Here is a 16,600-nt window from a genome sequence, read left to right as displayed (position 1 = left end):
TTCAGGATGAATCCCGTCTCCCCCGGTGCCTTTCCGTTCTTGAGCCTTTTCACAGCCGATTTTACGTGTGGGCGGGCAATCGAAAATGTCGTTCGCTCGGGGAATGTCCAAAAGTAAAGCTTCCGCAGATATGTCGAAGGCATCCAAAGGAGATGGGCGGTTCAGCACTCTGCAGAAATGATTCTTCCAAATCTTCTTGACACATTCTGCATCAGACTCTATTGCTCCACTGGGGCCACGAATGGCTCCGGGAGTCGGTGGTCGCCTACCACAGACTTCATGGGTGATTCGGAAGAGTTTCCTTGTGTCATTTCTGCTTGCTACCTCCTCTGCCGGTTCATAAAATTGCGCTTGTCCAACCACATAGATCATTTGACTACCCTGTCTTGGGTCTGGTAGTCAGTCCGGCGGTCCTCGGTTCGGCCGGGGTCTGTCTCCTCGTCTATCAAGGTTTTCCAACTTCATCCCACGTTCCGTCAGACATCTACTTTGGCTGCTCACTCCTTCTGGTACCAAGGACGGTACGGGCTGACGACTCAATCACACTCTTTATGAGGCTCCAATCCGCCTCAATGTGGTCGAATTCAGATGTGTGCCGCTCGTAGATACGTTCTACACTATCGCGTACAGCAATTTCGAAGTCGATCCAAATTCTGTGGCATCGGAGCTTCTCAACGTCAATTTGTTCGCGCTTTGGAGGCCTCGCCTGGCGTCTGAGTTTTACTCAGATGTTTCCAATGAGTAACTCATGATCGCTATGGATATCGGCGCCTCTATAAGTGCACACGTCGAGAAGTTCCTTTCGGTGCTCTAAGCTGTACAAGAAGTGGTCAATCTGCATCCTAGTGCGTCCATCAGGAGAGGTCCACGTGTATTTGTGGCATCGTCAGTGGGGGCGTAGCACTGAAAGACCGTCAAGGAGCTACCAGGCGTCTTGAAGGAGGCACTTATCAGTCTCTCCGAGATTGGTTCCCGAGGCAACGGGCCGCTCTCTTTGACATCAATATTGCCACTCCCTGGCGATGATATTGCTCCTGACCTGAGTAGACAATAGAGTAACCCTCAATCAACTTTCTCCCGACTCCTTTCCAGCCCACTTCCCTCAGCCATAGGATATCCACACCATATTATGTTTGCATGATGCGTGTGGCGTGTAAGTCCTTTCCGGGGGTACGCAGGGTGTGAACATTATATGTCCCAATGCACATGCTCGAGTTGTTAGAGAGGATTACACTTCCGGTTTCATTGTCCATTTCCATGCTGGGTCGTCGGTTTACAGAGCCGGTTGTAATCCGAGTCTGCTGTGAAGGTGTTGTATTAATCGGTCAAATAATACTTCAAAATAAATAGTCATTTTTTGTGAAACTTGTTGAAGTCCCTGGGATAAATATTGATACTCCATCCTGGACGATTCAGTTGCTTTAGCCGAGCATCCTTGTATTCCTTGTGACCCACTTCAACCGTCCAAGTCTTCCCTTGCTCACAGGGGATGCGTACATTACCCACCTTATTGGATGCCCCTCTAGGATTCTATGCATTGAAGCAGCAGTCTCTTCATTTTCATGTTTTGCCTAAAACAAACAACGACATAAGATCAAAAATATCTATTCTTGTATATCTTGGATATCTTGGATATCTAAATTTATGTATGATTTAATTGCATAATTTTAGACAATCTATAGATAGAATAATATTTTTTATCAATTTCAATAATTGATTTAAGTTTTGTGCTACTATTGTGGAATTACAGCAAATGCGTCGCAGTGGAAATTCTGATGAGAATAAACGGATCTTAATGGATTTGGACGTGGTGCTGCATTCTCACGGATGTCCGTACATTGTTCGCTATTTGGGGTGCTTCATCACAGAAGCCGATGTGTGGATCTGTATGGAGCTCATGGCTTCTTGCTTCGACAAGATACTTAAGAAACTCCGAGGACCCATACCCGAAGACATATTAGGGAAAGTGACAGTCGCGGTGAGTGAATTCATGCATAACTTTCAACTTTCATAACTTCAACTATCACATATCATATTTGGCATGACGTTTCTATGTTTTTTTATACAAACATAATAAACATACAATTTTTGGATATGAAGAACTGAAATTATACACTTTTTTTTAATGTATGTTTGACCCAGAGTATTGGGTGAATGACTAGCAACCAATCCCCATAAAATGGTGTTAATATAACATCCACTCCATGGACGGAAACAAATTGTCTTCTGGTCCCGGACAGTATTCCAGAGACCAATTTAATTGTATTTCTTGTTCAGCGTCTCACACTGCTTTGTTTGCAGACAGTGAAAGCCCTTTCATACTTAAAAGAAGTGCACGGAGTGATCCATAGAGACGTGAAGCCGTCAAACATTTTGGTGGACGAGCGTGGAGTTATCAAGTTGTGTGACTTTGGCATCAGCGGGCGGCTCGTCGACTCCAAAGCCAAGACAAGAAGCGCCGGATGTGCTGCATACATGGCGGTGAGATATCTTTTTAAACAAATGTACTTTTTTTAGTTTTATACAATGGCCATTAAGTGCCATGATACCAATTCACGAATGAAGCACTATGACCGGTTGCGCAACGTAAGCGCAAGCCTACTTCAACGAATTATATTAAAAGTCAACCGGTAGTGTCGCCTGCAGTATGCAATTGAAGTATACATGCTTTGGCGGTAGAGGCGCTAGCAACTCTCCGTTTGACATATTAAACGTCAGAAATTCGTACGTAGTATTGAAGAGGCTGTTAATCTATTTTTTTCTATCTTTTACATAACTATTACCGCTGAAAGTATTATTTTGTGTTTAAATTCCCATTTAAATATTTATTGTGATTTTGTAATACAGAAACACACATGTTTGTTTGCAAAATATAACGGAATTTCCGTGTTGTAATATTTTTATATTGGAGACGTAACTAGCTTGTTTTAAGATTAATTGGCTACGTACTTCAACAATGAATGGTTTAATTATGCAACGTTAACGGTAAGTACTGATTAAATAGTCATTACCAAAATGGATAAAAATGTTATTTGATTTCCATGAAACTTCATGAGTTCCGTCATGACATGTTTACTTTCTATCTTACTCCAACGCATGGACATGAGGTATAACCATGCTGAATGCTTTCTCACTCGCACTTATGTATCGTCTATCCATTTCATTCGAAGCTCTATACACACAATATCTCCTGTAAAACTAAAAATTTTACATGCTTCAGTTGAAGCGGTTCGGTGACGTGTTTTGCAGTGCTTCATTCGGGGATTGGCCTGGAGGGGGTTTTGTATGGCGGCAAGTGAGAGGCTGCGAATTTTTTAGCAAAAATAAACCTTATTATTTTTTATTTTTTTTTAATATATTGAAAGTTTATCACTTACCAATCATATGCTAAATGTCTCATTATTGGACCAGTATTCTTCCGAATTTTAAATTATTCAAAACAAACGCCCGAGACTGGCATTGGCGAAAAAGTCTGCATTTTTTGTATGGCCGGCACTGTACGCCCGGCCATATCCGCGGACTGGTTCGCTCTGGCACAAAACCGGGAAAGATTCCTGATTCGGATTTCGTTAAATCTTACTGTAATATTTATCAGTATTTATAGTAGGTAGTATCTCTCCTTAGCTGTACTAAGAGCAATTTAATAAAAAATATTTTATTGGTGTTGTCATATTATATTTTTCACAAAATACCCTATCATAACCGAATAACGCATATTTGATTTCATTTAATTATCACCAAAATGTCCTTTACCCTTGCTTAATGCTTAGCACCTTCAATATGGAAATGACGTTGCGCTTACTAGATTCCCTGTCGCTCGGCAGTCGTCTTGCATTTTCCCAGGTCATACCAGCATCCTGCAACTCCGCCATATACATTGTAGATGGTATTCTACAGCCCTCCAGAACAGCGGAATCCAGTTGACTTTAAGAAAAGGCAAATTAGGTTGAGACTCTCCGGAGGCATTCGAGCCGAGTCTGGTCAAACGTATGTGATGAGAGGCTTCACAGTTTATTCTCTTATCTCTGGGTTACTTTTAAAGTAATACCATCGCACATCTAGTACCCGCCGAAAGCATCTGTTTTCGGAGACAAAGATTAATTATATAAAAGTGAAACTAAAAAAAAGTTTACTAAGGTTAATGATTATACTTATCTCCTCATTCCTTTTAAAGTCAGTGTTGAATGCTGCTCCAGCCATTCCCATTCGGAGATCTAACTCTCTTTGCAAAGTGCCCCCCGTCAGATATCTAAAACTATTAACATGCTCTATGTTGTGTCCATCGCTGATCAATGAATAATCAGGATGAGAACATGACATTGCACATAATCTTTTTAATACAAGACGAATTGTTAGCAACCTGTCGATTGTCTCTTGAATGCCCCCGATATAATTTATAATGAATAAAAAAGCTCGTATCCTGGGTCTACCTAGTACTCATATTGTTTTTCAATTTGTGTATCAGTCAGAGTATGGACCTAATAGGTTGAGCAAGTGGCTGACATCCATTTCTCGTTAAAATAAAATCTGTTAATACAAACCTCCACTCTGCGGAGGCCCATATGGTCTTATTAGGAATTGACATGATCGGAAAAGGAAGGTGTAGCATCAGAATAGGTATTTTTAGGTATTTGGATCGATTTTTTTTTTTTTTAATTTCCAGCCAGAGCGAATAGACCCGCCTGACCCGCAGAAGCCTGACTATGATATAAGAGCTGATGTTTGGTCGTTGGGAATTTCACTTGTTGAATTAGCGACGGGCATATTTCCATATAGAAATTGCCAAAACGAATTCGATATCTTAACAAAGGTGAGTTTACATATTATATTGTTTCATCTATATTTTAACAATATTATGATTTGTGATGTTTTATTACGCTATTAGAAATTCTACATCAACTTTTTTTCAGTACTTGAATTCATTTAACTTAATCCATTTAAGACAGTTTTAAAAAGAGAAAAAAATAAATGAAAAAAAAACCAACAGCCAGATGTCATTTTGCAGTAAATTTTGACAAAATTCTACTATAACTACTACTTACCACTGTTTTGTTATAAAATTTGTATAGTTCTTGAAAAATTAAATTTATAATCCTTAAATTGGCGCTGATTGTCTCCAAAGTGTTAAAATTACCATAACTTTGGTGCATATCTTGTGATCATGATGATTATTTAAAAAAAAAAAAAAAATTTAAACGGTATCTCGGTGACCATAATCTCTTTTTAATTTTAAATGAATGGGATTGAAATAGTTTACATAAAACTTTTGGGATTATATCAGATTGCAGCATTACATACAATTTCACTTTCTAGTATAGTTTTTTCTAAAAGGAAAATATCAGAAAATTAAAATCTGCTAGAGTTACTTTAGCAAATTTGGGAAGAGGAAAGTATACCAAATGAGTGATAGGAGTCCATGTTTTGTCCAATCTTCAAGAATGGAGACAAACTGCCGTGGCATATGTCTTCTACCAACTGCATATAAAGTGGTTTCAAACATTATTTTAGAGTGGTTATTGCCTTACGCGGAAAATATCCTTGGGCACTATCACTGTAAATTCAGACAAAACCGCAACACTATTGATCAAATTTTCACGCTGCGACAGATACTGGAAAAGACGTGGGAATACAACCAAAATGTTCACTGCCTGTTCATGGATTTTAAAACTGCATATATATGACTGCATATATATGACTGCATAGAGAAGCTCTTTGGAACACATCGAAAGAATTCCAAATCTCAAGGAAGCTGATAGATATGATGAGAGTGTGCACGGAGGAATCCAGACACAGGATACATATACAGGTTAATGTATCGAAATCTTTTGAGGTCACAACTGGACTGGTGCAGTGCGACTACTTATCACCTTATCTTTTTAATTTTGACACTTATAGAGACAGCTATAAGAGAAGCCCACAAAGTATTAGGGTATGCGGATGATCTAGCGGTGCTCATATACGGTATATTTTCACTCCTCGGGAGGATGCAGCGAAATGAATCTAAAGGTTATTAAAAAGACCAAGTACTAAAGAGTGTCAAGGAATAATACACACCCAGTAAAAATTTTGGTGGGTGACTCGATATTTGAAAGCAAGTATTCAGGAGCCAACATCTCCCAAAAGAATGAGATGAACCTCGAACTCTACAGCAGACTGCAGAGTAGAAATGCAGCTTTCTTCGCCCTAAAGAGTCTATTCAGGTTCAAGTTAAACTGTCCAAAAAGACTAAATTGTATACAACGTAACTGTGAAACCAATCACTCCGTATGTGAAACCTGTGGGTCTATTCTATACTTATCGACCGCTAAAGTGGTAAATATTATCAAACTTAGGGTAGGTTTGTATCAAAGTATTAGCACTTATTGTAACAATTACAATAAGTTGGTTGTAATTGTTGCAATTAGTGCTATATTTTAACAGCACCTCTCTTGGCTGTGATAAAATTTAGAGCGAGATAGACAGTTTTGATTGTTTAGAAGGCTAACTTATTATAACAATTATAATACCTCAATACAAATATGTAATAAATACTATTACTTTATCATGCCTAGGTATGTATTCGCTGAGGAGGCCAGTTGGTACCTACGACCTCAGCTCTGTTATCCAACTAGAGGTCAAAGGAATAGACAAACCAAAACGGAGCATAGTATCCAATAAAGCAAGAGAGTGTGTCGAAAAAATGCTGACAGAGAGGTACGCAGGATGGAGCCACCTTTATACAGATGGATCCAAAGATCAGAATAGAGCAGGAGCAGCTCTTGTGATACCAGAAGTAGGTATAAACAAGAGCTGGAAGCTAAACCCAGCAATACCAATAATGACGGCGGAACTCATCGCGATAAACGAAGCAATTAAATACACTTTAAGCGATGATTTCTTGGCGCAATCCGCTGTCATTTTAACAGACTCCAAAAGCGCTTTACAACATCTTGCCGCAGCAACTCGCTCACATAACAGTAAAACCATAGCATACCACATCCTTGACCAGATCGACGCCAAGAAAAATAGAGGAGGAGATCTATGCCTTCAATGGATCCCATCGCACATGGGCATTGAGGGAAATGAAAGGGCAGATGATCTGGCAAAGGAAGCCAGCCATTCAGGGGTACCACATCAGTGGATACCAGAAAACCTGGACTGGAATGAGGCTATAAAAAAAATGTGCCTTAGTATGTGGATAGATTTTCACCATAGGGCATCATTAGAAAAGGGGAAATGGAGTAAGTCAATTCTACCATCACCACGAGAGGTGCCCTGGTTTGTAGAGTCTTCTTTGACGAGGAATGAGCTTAAGTTAATACTGAGGCTAAGAACAGGGCACACCATGGGCAAAAAATTTGATGTCCTCATGGGAAGAAGCGAATCGCAGCTCTGCGATGAATGTCATATTTTAGAGGACATTGTACATATAGCACTGCAATGCCCCAAATATGAAATTCACAGAGTACAGCTGCGAATTGCAGATATCTATGAGAATGTCGACGAATTGAAGGGTGTCCTGGCGGTGGGTAAGACGGAAGAGCTAGGCAAAATTGTAAAGTTATTTAACAGAATAGGAGTGAGGACCTGATCGACGGATCCCCTTCTAGAAGAGAAGAGGCGATATGACAGCGAGTCGCAGTCAAAGCCTCGGTAAAATCACAAAAAAAAAAAAAAAAACTATTACTTTATCACTTTGGCGGTCGATAGTCGCCTTGTGTATAGAATAGACCCGCTGGAGCCTAATAGAGAAACAAGAGAAGGCTATCCATGTATTTGAAAACAAAATTCTTCGAAGAATACTTGGACCGGTTATATAAAGCTATAGGTGTCGCATACGTATGAATGCTGAGTTCTGTGAACAATTTACGCCCAATATAAATAGTACATATCATGAGGGCGCGAAGACTCAGATGGGACGCCGGTCATGTGGTTAGATGGAGGTCTATTATATAGCACCAGCTTTATTAACTAACTGTAAAAGGAAAACATATATACCTACTGAAAAATATATTCAATTATTTTATTAAAATGAATAAACTCGATGTTGTCAAATTATGAATATGGCATCGATCGACCAATCAACCTGTTTTATAGATTATCTATCTTATATTTTGATATACTTCCCAGTTTTGCATTGAATAAAATTGTGATTGTTTGAAATTGGCACGATTCTTAAATCTTCAACCTGTTACAGGTAATTGCTGAAGAACCTCCCAAGTTACCAGAAAATCAAATATTCTCTCTGGATTTCAAAAACTTTGTTCACTCTTGGTAAGTCCACATCAAACATAGATAGTAGATAGGTAACCTACACTCAACAATAATTTGAGTAAGTGTTGAGTTGTCACAATGATTACCTGTTGACAGTCTGATCAAGAACTATCGGCACCGGCCGAAGTATGCTGCGCTGCTGGCTGATCCTTTCATGCAGAGGGCGTCCGAGTCAGACGTCCGGGTAGACCAGTGGCTCGCCTCCCTCAATAACGCCGCTTCCCCCGTCTCGCCTTCCGCACATCAGCGGTAGGTATGCATGCCTCACACCTTTTTCACAACTCTACTAATGTCTTGTTATAGACTTAACACACTATACTGTAATTATATGACTCGGCAGTAACGTATCACTAAATTCACCCTTCAGTCTACAATCAATACCTCAGATGTTTTGGTGCACCAATATAGCAGGCAGAGCAGAGCGTAAAATAATCAAAATCTACTCTAAAAATATTTGTGCAGCCATCGAGTTAGCAATGAGTGCTATTTGGTTGAACTATCATGAGCAATAATTCTGCCCTTGACAAGAAGTATTATTATCAGTATTATGTGAAATGTTGCTGCACTGACGTTATTCATTATGGCCCATGCTTACTGTGTCAACCAACTATGCACCAATTAGGTGTCGTGTACTGAATGAAAATATTCTAATAGGTTAAAAAGATAGGCCCATTATAATTAAGGCCCTCGCATGCCCTGTAGAGGTCGAAAAAGTCCTAACAATCTGTAAATTTTGTGGTAAAGATAATATAGTTATGTTATAGTTATGCCCTCTCATTTCATGTCCTACAAATTAACATAATATAATGATACACAATGTATCATAAAAGGGTAATTTTAAATGTCATCCTTTGAAATTAAGAATATCATATTTTGGTACATCAGATATCTGTGGTTATTGTACCCTTTTAAATTTTTTTTTGTCGATCTGTGCAATATAAATTTAATATTTATAATATATAAATAATGTTTTATAGTAAAAAAATACCCCATACACATAGAACAGATCAATAATATAGAAATGTGAAAGACAGTTGCCATAGACCAAAGTTTTGAACCAGTTTTCGCTTTATTTCTTTAGGTCATAAAACCAAGGGACAGACAGCACTCCGATTGTTCTCAAATATTGAATGCGCTTCTCGTTTACGTGAAAAACTTTAATGCGTATTATGAGACAGTCATAACTATTGAAAATAACATATTTTTCCACACTTGAAATCCATACCTTGTTAAACCACACCCGGTAAGGAAGACCAGTTCCCATTAATATTTCATTCCTCCCCATACCCCATGATACCCCAAATTCTTAATTTTTGTCCTTTACAAGACATGTGAGCCCTTAATAAACAGCCAAGTATATGAATCTGAGTAAAAATGATTTAGTTGAGATAACAATATAACGCGACAACGGAGAAAATTTAATTCTAACTAGTAATATTTAAGAAAAAGAGAAATCAGTATTTCCATACCAAAACAGGATAAATACTTTCAGCGTGTGGAAGTAACTAGGATTGGTTGTTAGCCATTCACTCAAGCCATTAAGTCTACGGTATGTGAACCCACAACATATGGACAACATGGATCACTTAAAGAATAATAATAGTGATAATATATTTCTACTGAGAAGATAAAAGTAGACACGGAAACATTATTGAAATTACGATCCTTACACTAAAAGGTTCCAAGTTTTTTTTTTTTTACAAAACAAACCTAACAATGAAGCAGTATTCTAAACTGCGTCGTTATTAATTTTGTTTCTCCAAAAATAAATACTTAGAACTTTGTAGTTCTGCACTCACGAAATATTAAAGACATTTATTATTAGAATCATAATAATGAAGTTATACATTTGTTTAATTACAGTATATAATATATATTAAATTCAGTATTCATAGGTAATAACATTCTATCGGTAAAAAATAATTAAATTCATTAAATTTGGTGATTTTTGCATGTAGGTCTACTGAAAATATTTTTATTTAACATTCTTATTCAGAAAGTAACAACTTGATATCAACCGAATGAAGTAAATAAATATCGCAAGTAAATAAATAACAGTGGTGAGGACTCCTTACTAAGAGATTATTTAGCGCTTAATGAAAAAAATACCAGTGGCGAAGATTCAAAACAATCAAATATTTAATATTTACCTTGACTATAAACTTTTTATAAAAAATGTGTTTGGTCATAGAAACAATGCAAATCAACATTTATTTGTTGGCATATTTAAATTACGCACAGTGACTCTTATCATATTTCTAATTTCAATGGAATCTGGATTACTGCGAGTTCCCCATACTGTTAAATATATTTGATTTATATTATGAATAAAAGTATACTAATTATTTATATTAGTAAATAAATAATACATTATTTAATGTTAAAATGCCACATGTAGGTAGTAAGTAAGATTGAAGATTCAAAATTCAACTTCAAGTCATGTGTGACAGTTTTTTTCTGTTTATCATCAATTACTTCCCACAAACGGGCACTCTTCGCCACTGCTAAATAATAACCATTTCGTGGACAAAAGGTTTCATTAAAATAATTCCCCATATTTAACCGGATTAAAGGAAATACAGTTTAAAACATTAACGTTATCATAAATGAGGACTATACATTAATATTTTATTGCCAGTAGTGGGTCGTCATTGCAAGGCAAGACATAAATCTGCATGTAACATTAATGAAATTATATAGTATCCTGTGTTGTATTTGAGTTTATATCTTGATTGTGGTGTGACGTCTTTTTGTTCAATTGTAAGTTTCATTATAATTATTCCGTGTCTTATGTGTTGGACCTTTGTCCTTTAAAATCTGCATGGTGTTAAGTTTTGTAATCCGGATTTGTATGTGTTAAATTTGATAGTATCTCACAATGGCAATAATTACGACTAATGATTATAGTATGTTGATTGAATTTATTTTACAGTCAAGTGTTGAAAGTCTAATGAATGTGTTATTTTTGATACATAAATTTATAATTATTATTGAGTGAAGAATTACATATTAATATTTTCATTCATATAGTCATTTGAAAAAATCCATTTAAAAGTTAGCGTGTAGTTATTATGTATAAAGCTAGACGGGATTTATGCAATGGTCGTATGTTTCCTTTCGATGCGAAATTGATACATAATTACTTCACCAATATAAAAAACAGTGAAAGATGTTTCATGCTATTCAGAACATTATTCTAATAGTAGGTATGTAAATGTTACCCTAGCAGTTGTATGTATTTATGTACTTACCTAATTGGTGATTAGCATGAGTCAATGTTTCAATTATTAAAACACAATTCTACTATGTCAGTTCAATTGATTATGAAATTATCTTTTAATTTCCATATTTAATATTTTTAAATTCTAATTTAATAGTGTCAGTTTTGTACTATTCCACAGGAAACAGTATTACAAACCCGTGTTAATCTAATTCTTGACAGCATACAACTCTCATCTACAGGCGGACCTCGACTTACGAACGTTCGACTTTCGCACAATTCGCTATTTCGCACATTTCAAAAAAAAATCGTTTTTTCAAAACGTCGCGCTGGCCGTGGGGTTAAGATATCCCCTTCTCGCTCGCTCACAAGCAAGTGCATTTCTTGCGTCACTTGCATCCTGCTCGCACCCGTCACTTTGCTTGTGAGCTAGCTAGAATAGCTGATATAGTCTTGCGCAGGAGCGCGTGCGGGCGTGTCATGTTGTGCGTTTTGCTAATTTTCTTCATTTGAAATATTTCACCCTAAAAATTTATAAACATGAGTGAGAAACGGAAAAACTGCAGTGTTGATACGAACAAAAAGAAATCAAGGACTTATAAACTTCACATGACGTTCTAATTGCGGTGAATCTTTTGCTTCAATCGGACGTTCGTATGATACAAACAGGTCTGCTACGATATGTTCAATTTTTAAAAATAAAATTAAGGAATACGTTCAAAATTGTGGAAATACATTATCTTTAAAGGTTGTTTCCAAAAGACACGGCATAGTTATGGATGAAATGGAAAAATATTTTGTTATCATGGATCGACGACCAACATCAAAAAGATGTCCCTCTGAATATTTCAATTATTCAAGCGAAGGCTCTTAGTTTGTACAAAGATTGGAAGGCTAGAAAAAGAAGATTCTAACACGATTTTTCAAGCAAGTAACGGTTGGTTTATATTAAATTCACTGGAGAATCGGTTGATGCGGATAAATATGCTGCAAAAGAATTTATTTCCTCATTATCCAAAATTATTGAAGATGGAGAATAATCCTCTAGCCAAATATTTAATGTAGATGACACAGGTTTATTTTGGAAAAAATGCCTAGTCGTACATTCTTATCTAAGGAAGAATCACTTGCCCCTGGGCATAAACCTTCTAAAAACCGATTGACATTGCTTCTTGGTGGAAACTTGGCTGGTGATTTAAAATTGATGCCAATGTTAATTTACCAACCAGAAAATCCCAGAGCATTGAAAAAGAAGGATAAAGAATTGCTTCCAGTAATCAAATAAAAAAGCCTGGGTTTACTGCGTTAATATTAAAAGATTGGTTCACTTTACATTTCGTGCCAGCAGTTAAGCAATATTGTAGATTTACCATTTAAAATATTTTATTTAAAATAAGAAAAAGAAGAGTGGCAAAGAGTTAACTCTTGATAACTTTTTAAGGGAAACACCCGCAAACCCCACTTAAACATGTCTCTTAAACATCTTATATTTACTTGATAAATATATATTTCAAAATACACACAGTTTAATTTTTTTTACTACCCTCTACTTTCGAACATTCAACATTCGCACACCTTTTCAGGAACCAATTATGTGCGAAAGTCGAGGTCCTCCTGTATTTAGAATTTAAATTCAATTTCATCATGTTCCCCCAGTTGCTAGGGTTAACTTTGCTATATTTACTTTTTTAAATTTGGAATGGCGGAACGGACACAAAATGTTTGGCTTGCAGGTCGGCGACATCGCCGGTACCCAGACGCCACCGAGTGCCGCCTGAATCTGTCGACCTGTTTCATCATCAGCCGCCCTCGCCTATTTCTCCGCCGCTCTTCAATGGCTCCGACGCGCGGCTCGCAAGCCCCTCGACCCCGGTCGGCGATCGGGAGAAACCGCCGACCGTTGCCGAAACACACCCGAAAAAATCACCAGACCCCCAGCCCGAAACGCCCGCCATGACGCCGGAAACTCCTGAACACAGCCTCACCGTTTTACCAAAATCACCGCCCACTGTCATTTTGGATAAATTCAATAAAAGAAACATTGAAGACCACGCCAACGAAATCAATCATGCGAAAACTGAAATCCCCACGGATGACTGTGACAGCGGTTCATTCGGCTCCATGAACATTGACGATGTGACGGTAGCTTCTTCGGAGAACTTGTCAGACGCGAAGCGCTGGGAAGAAGCGAGCGAAAAGGGCGGACGCTTCCGGCCCATCGACAAGCCTCATCGGCGGGACGTACACCGACACTATGTGTTCGCCGGGGGAAATGCATCCGACCGCGGTGGCCTCGTCCCTCTTGCCGCCGACTCTCCGGCCGACCGCTTCCGGGGCAGATCTTTCAGCAATGCGTCTGCCGACCCCGACCGCGACCCTCATGAGCGCCCCCACCGCTTCGACAGGTTCGCCGCCGGCTCCCCCAAGGGTCCCTTCGCCAATTTGGAACCGAGAAACCAGCCCTTCTCTGGTGGAGGTTTTGAATCACGCCGCCCCTCGTCTCGCGGTCCCGACTCGGGGGAGTTCTCCTCAGGTGGCTTCCATCCGTACGGCTCTCCTGAGGTTCACCGTAGGCACTTTTTCTCACCGTGCCGTCCCCGCGACTGCGAAGGCGAATCGCATCCCCGGAGACCCATCGCTTCCGTCTTCCGGGGTGGGACAGAGGCTTACGAGAACGTACCTGAGACCGGGTTTTCTCCACCACGCTTCAGGACGGATGCTCCCACCAGCTATTTCACTTCTACCGCCGTGTGCTCAGTCTCCCGATATTTTCCCCCGACCGTGTCAGGGCAGACAACTGGACCCGCCTACCACCACAATCCTGGAGGCAGCTGTTCTCAACCTGCGAGCTTGGAGGCGTACGGTGATGGCCGCCACTATCCGCCATACTCGCACACGAGGTGACTATCAAATTTAGACTTTTTCATGTCTCTAGATTTTTATAATTTCATTGAAATCAGTATTAACTGAATTGTGTAGTTTATCTATCAACGTATTTAATGCATATTCATACAAACATGATAATATTATTCACAAAACTTTATTTGGGTTCCTTTAAATTCTTCACAGCTTAAAAGTTATTTTACCCATTCATATCCTATCAATAATATTATGTATGTAAATGCTATGCAAAGGGGTCCCGACAAGATACACTCTCCCGCACTTTGGTCCCCCCAACCTGTGGCGAGACGGGCCTTCCACACCGCCGCATCTAGAGAAAGAGAGGAGAGAGACAGAGACAGATGGCGGAATAATGACTCCGCACATCAACATCATCAGGTAAGCATGTTAATTTGTTTTGATACATATGTATTTTTCCAACAGCATCCCTATTAGCAAAAGTCATCGCATGCCACTACAACTTTTCTAGTGTCCCATCTGTTAATAAAATCTCCACCCTGTGGAGACCTATAGGATCAGACATGTTCAATAATCCCATTTACCTCCTCTCCCTCAATCCATAATCACTCCTTTTTTGTATCTTATATTTTTTTTAATAAAATAAAATGAGAACACGGCAAACGTGCAAAGGGCATGGCACATAGGTTTTTAATGGAATACGCACCCTCATTTTCACATGATATTATCCGTGAAACCGGTTGCTGTTTAATTTTGTAGTTTTATTTATGTTTGGATTGTTCTGACTACGGCTTTATAGGCCGAAACAGCTGTCAACATAAATAACTTTACTTATAGCAATTAATTATTGTCCTTTGATCAATTTTCAACGGCGATAAAATTTGAGTATTGTGGTGAGGAGTGGAGGTAGGCTGTTAAGATTCGACATAAATAGTACACAGTAAACTTTGACAGTCATACTCATTTGTTTTCATTGAAATAAGAATACATATTGACTGCTTAATCTGCAAACCAGCTAACTCCACTTTTGATCAAAAATGAGATTTTGGCATTTTGTTAAAAGCATGTTTTCTATGCTCACACAAAATTTCAAACTCCTAAACAGCGGCGGCTGGTCTAACATACAAGTGCACTGCACTGCTTGCATTGCTATGAAACATCGTAAATCATATTTTTTCTTAATAGGTTTTTAATATTATCGCCCACTTATTGTAATGCAAACCATACACCGATGTGCCCATATTGCCCTATGCACTATATACGTCATCCTCATTGAAATCATTTGCGCCCTGGCCATATATTTAGTTTACTTAAAATGAACCCAAAGCTTAGTATGAACTAAAGCCATTATAAAACAACTTAAACCGTGCTAATCGTTTTCGCCATGCGTAACTTCCAGAATATCGTGCGCCGACCGAGTAAAATGACATCATATTGGTCTGAGTAGAGAGCAATTACAGATTTGAATTATGGTTTGTTATTATAGACGCTGCAGCTTACTGTTCACAAATTATGTTAAGTATCATATTTAGCAATCTCCTATGTAAAATGCCTGTTAAACTAAAAATGATAGAATTCATTATTTTCTAAATTTAAAATGGGTAAGAAATATAATACAATGTCGGTAAGATATTTTGATTTATGTGTGCTCCAATTTAAATCAGTGAAGATAAAAATTATTTTGCTACCTACCGCATTTCTGGAAAATTAATATTTCATTATCCTGTGCGTGTTGATTAAACGCGAAATGATGTCGGTTATTTATAATAGGTATAGAAAATTATTAATTCATTAATTCTAGTGATAAGCTAATAAATCTTAATACTATTTCACAAAGTGCAGTTTCATAATAATCATTATTCATACAGTGTACAAATTGCTAAAGATACCTAATGTACTTATATAGAACAAGATGGGTTCCGTTAAAAGTAAGAGGTATTTATCTACTATAAGAGATACAATCGTTTCATAAAACTAATCCAATAAAGATTTAAGTAACTCGCATCATGTTTTATTAAAAATATAAAATATACAGGTAATTTCCCAAATGTCAATAACGTTTTGTCAAATCAAAATTTTCGCTCAATAGTTAAATTATTAAGTTTTTTCTCCTTCTTGAACAATTTCCCCAAATGGAGTAAGCCGGCTTGCAAATTAAGCAGTCGATATTACAAAAATGGTGTTGATTAGTTTTTTTTAATTCATTAAGCCCTGCTGAAGCCAAATCATGATCGATAAAAAATATTCTTCTATCCATAAAATATCTAA

The 16,600-nt window shown here is 37.9% G+C and overlaps 1 protein-coding gene across 6 annotated transcripts in view; it reads left to right on the top strand.

Moving 5' to 3' along the window:
• Nucleotides 1–16,600, top strand: part of LOC147071958 (uncharacterized) — a 33,743-nt gene that overhangs the window by 4,293 nt on the left and 12,850 nt on the right. For all 6 annotated transcript variants that reach the window (XM_085947530.1, XM_085947528.1, XM_085947526.1 and 3 more), the window contains exons 3-9: nucleotides 1,751–1,978; nucleotides 2,302–2,481; nucleotides 4,664–4,810; nucleotides 8,177–8,253; nucleotides 8,350–8,502; nucleotides 13,207–14,373; nucleotides 14,608–14,752. In XM_085947530.1, coding sequence (XP_085803656.1) covers nucleotides 1,751–1,978; nucleotides 2,302–2,481; nucleotides 4,664–4,810; nucleotides 8,177–8,253; nucleotides 8,350–8,502; nucleotides 13,207–14,373; nucleotides 14,608–14,752 — 2,097 coding nt within the window. The remainder of the gene's footprint in view (nucleotides 1–1,750; nucleotides 1,979–2,301; nucleotides 2,482–4,663; nucleotides 4,811–8,176; nucleotides 8,254–8,349; nucleotides 8,503–13,206; nucleotides 14,374–14,607; nucleotides 14,753–16,600) is intronic.

The sequence above is a fragment of the Rhyacophila brunnea genome, unplaced genomic scaffold (assembly GCF_057557595.1).
Source record: "Rhyacophila brunnea isolate RB1 unplaced genomic scaffold, BYU_Rbru_1.0 scaffold_2, whole genome shotgun sequence".
Taxonomy (NCBI): Eukaryota; Metazoa; Arthropoda; class Insecta; order Trichoptera; family Rhyacophilidae; genus Rhyacophila; species Rhyacophila brunnea.
The sequence above is the reverse complement of the archived record's forward strand: the minus strand, read 5'-3'. Positions and strand labels throughout refer to the sequence as shown.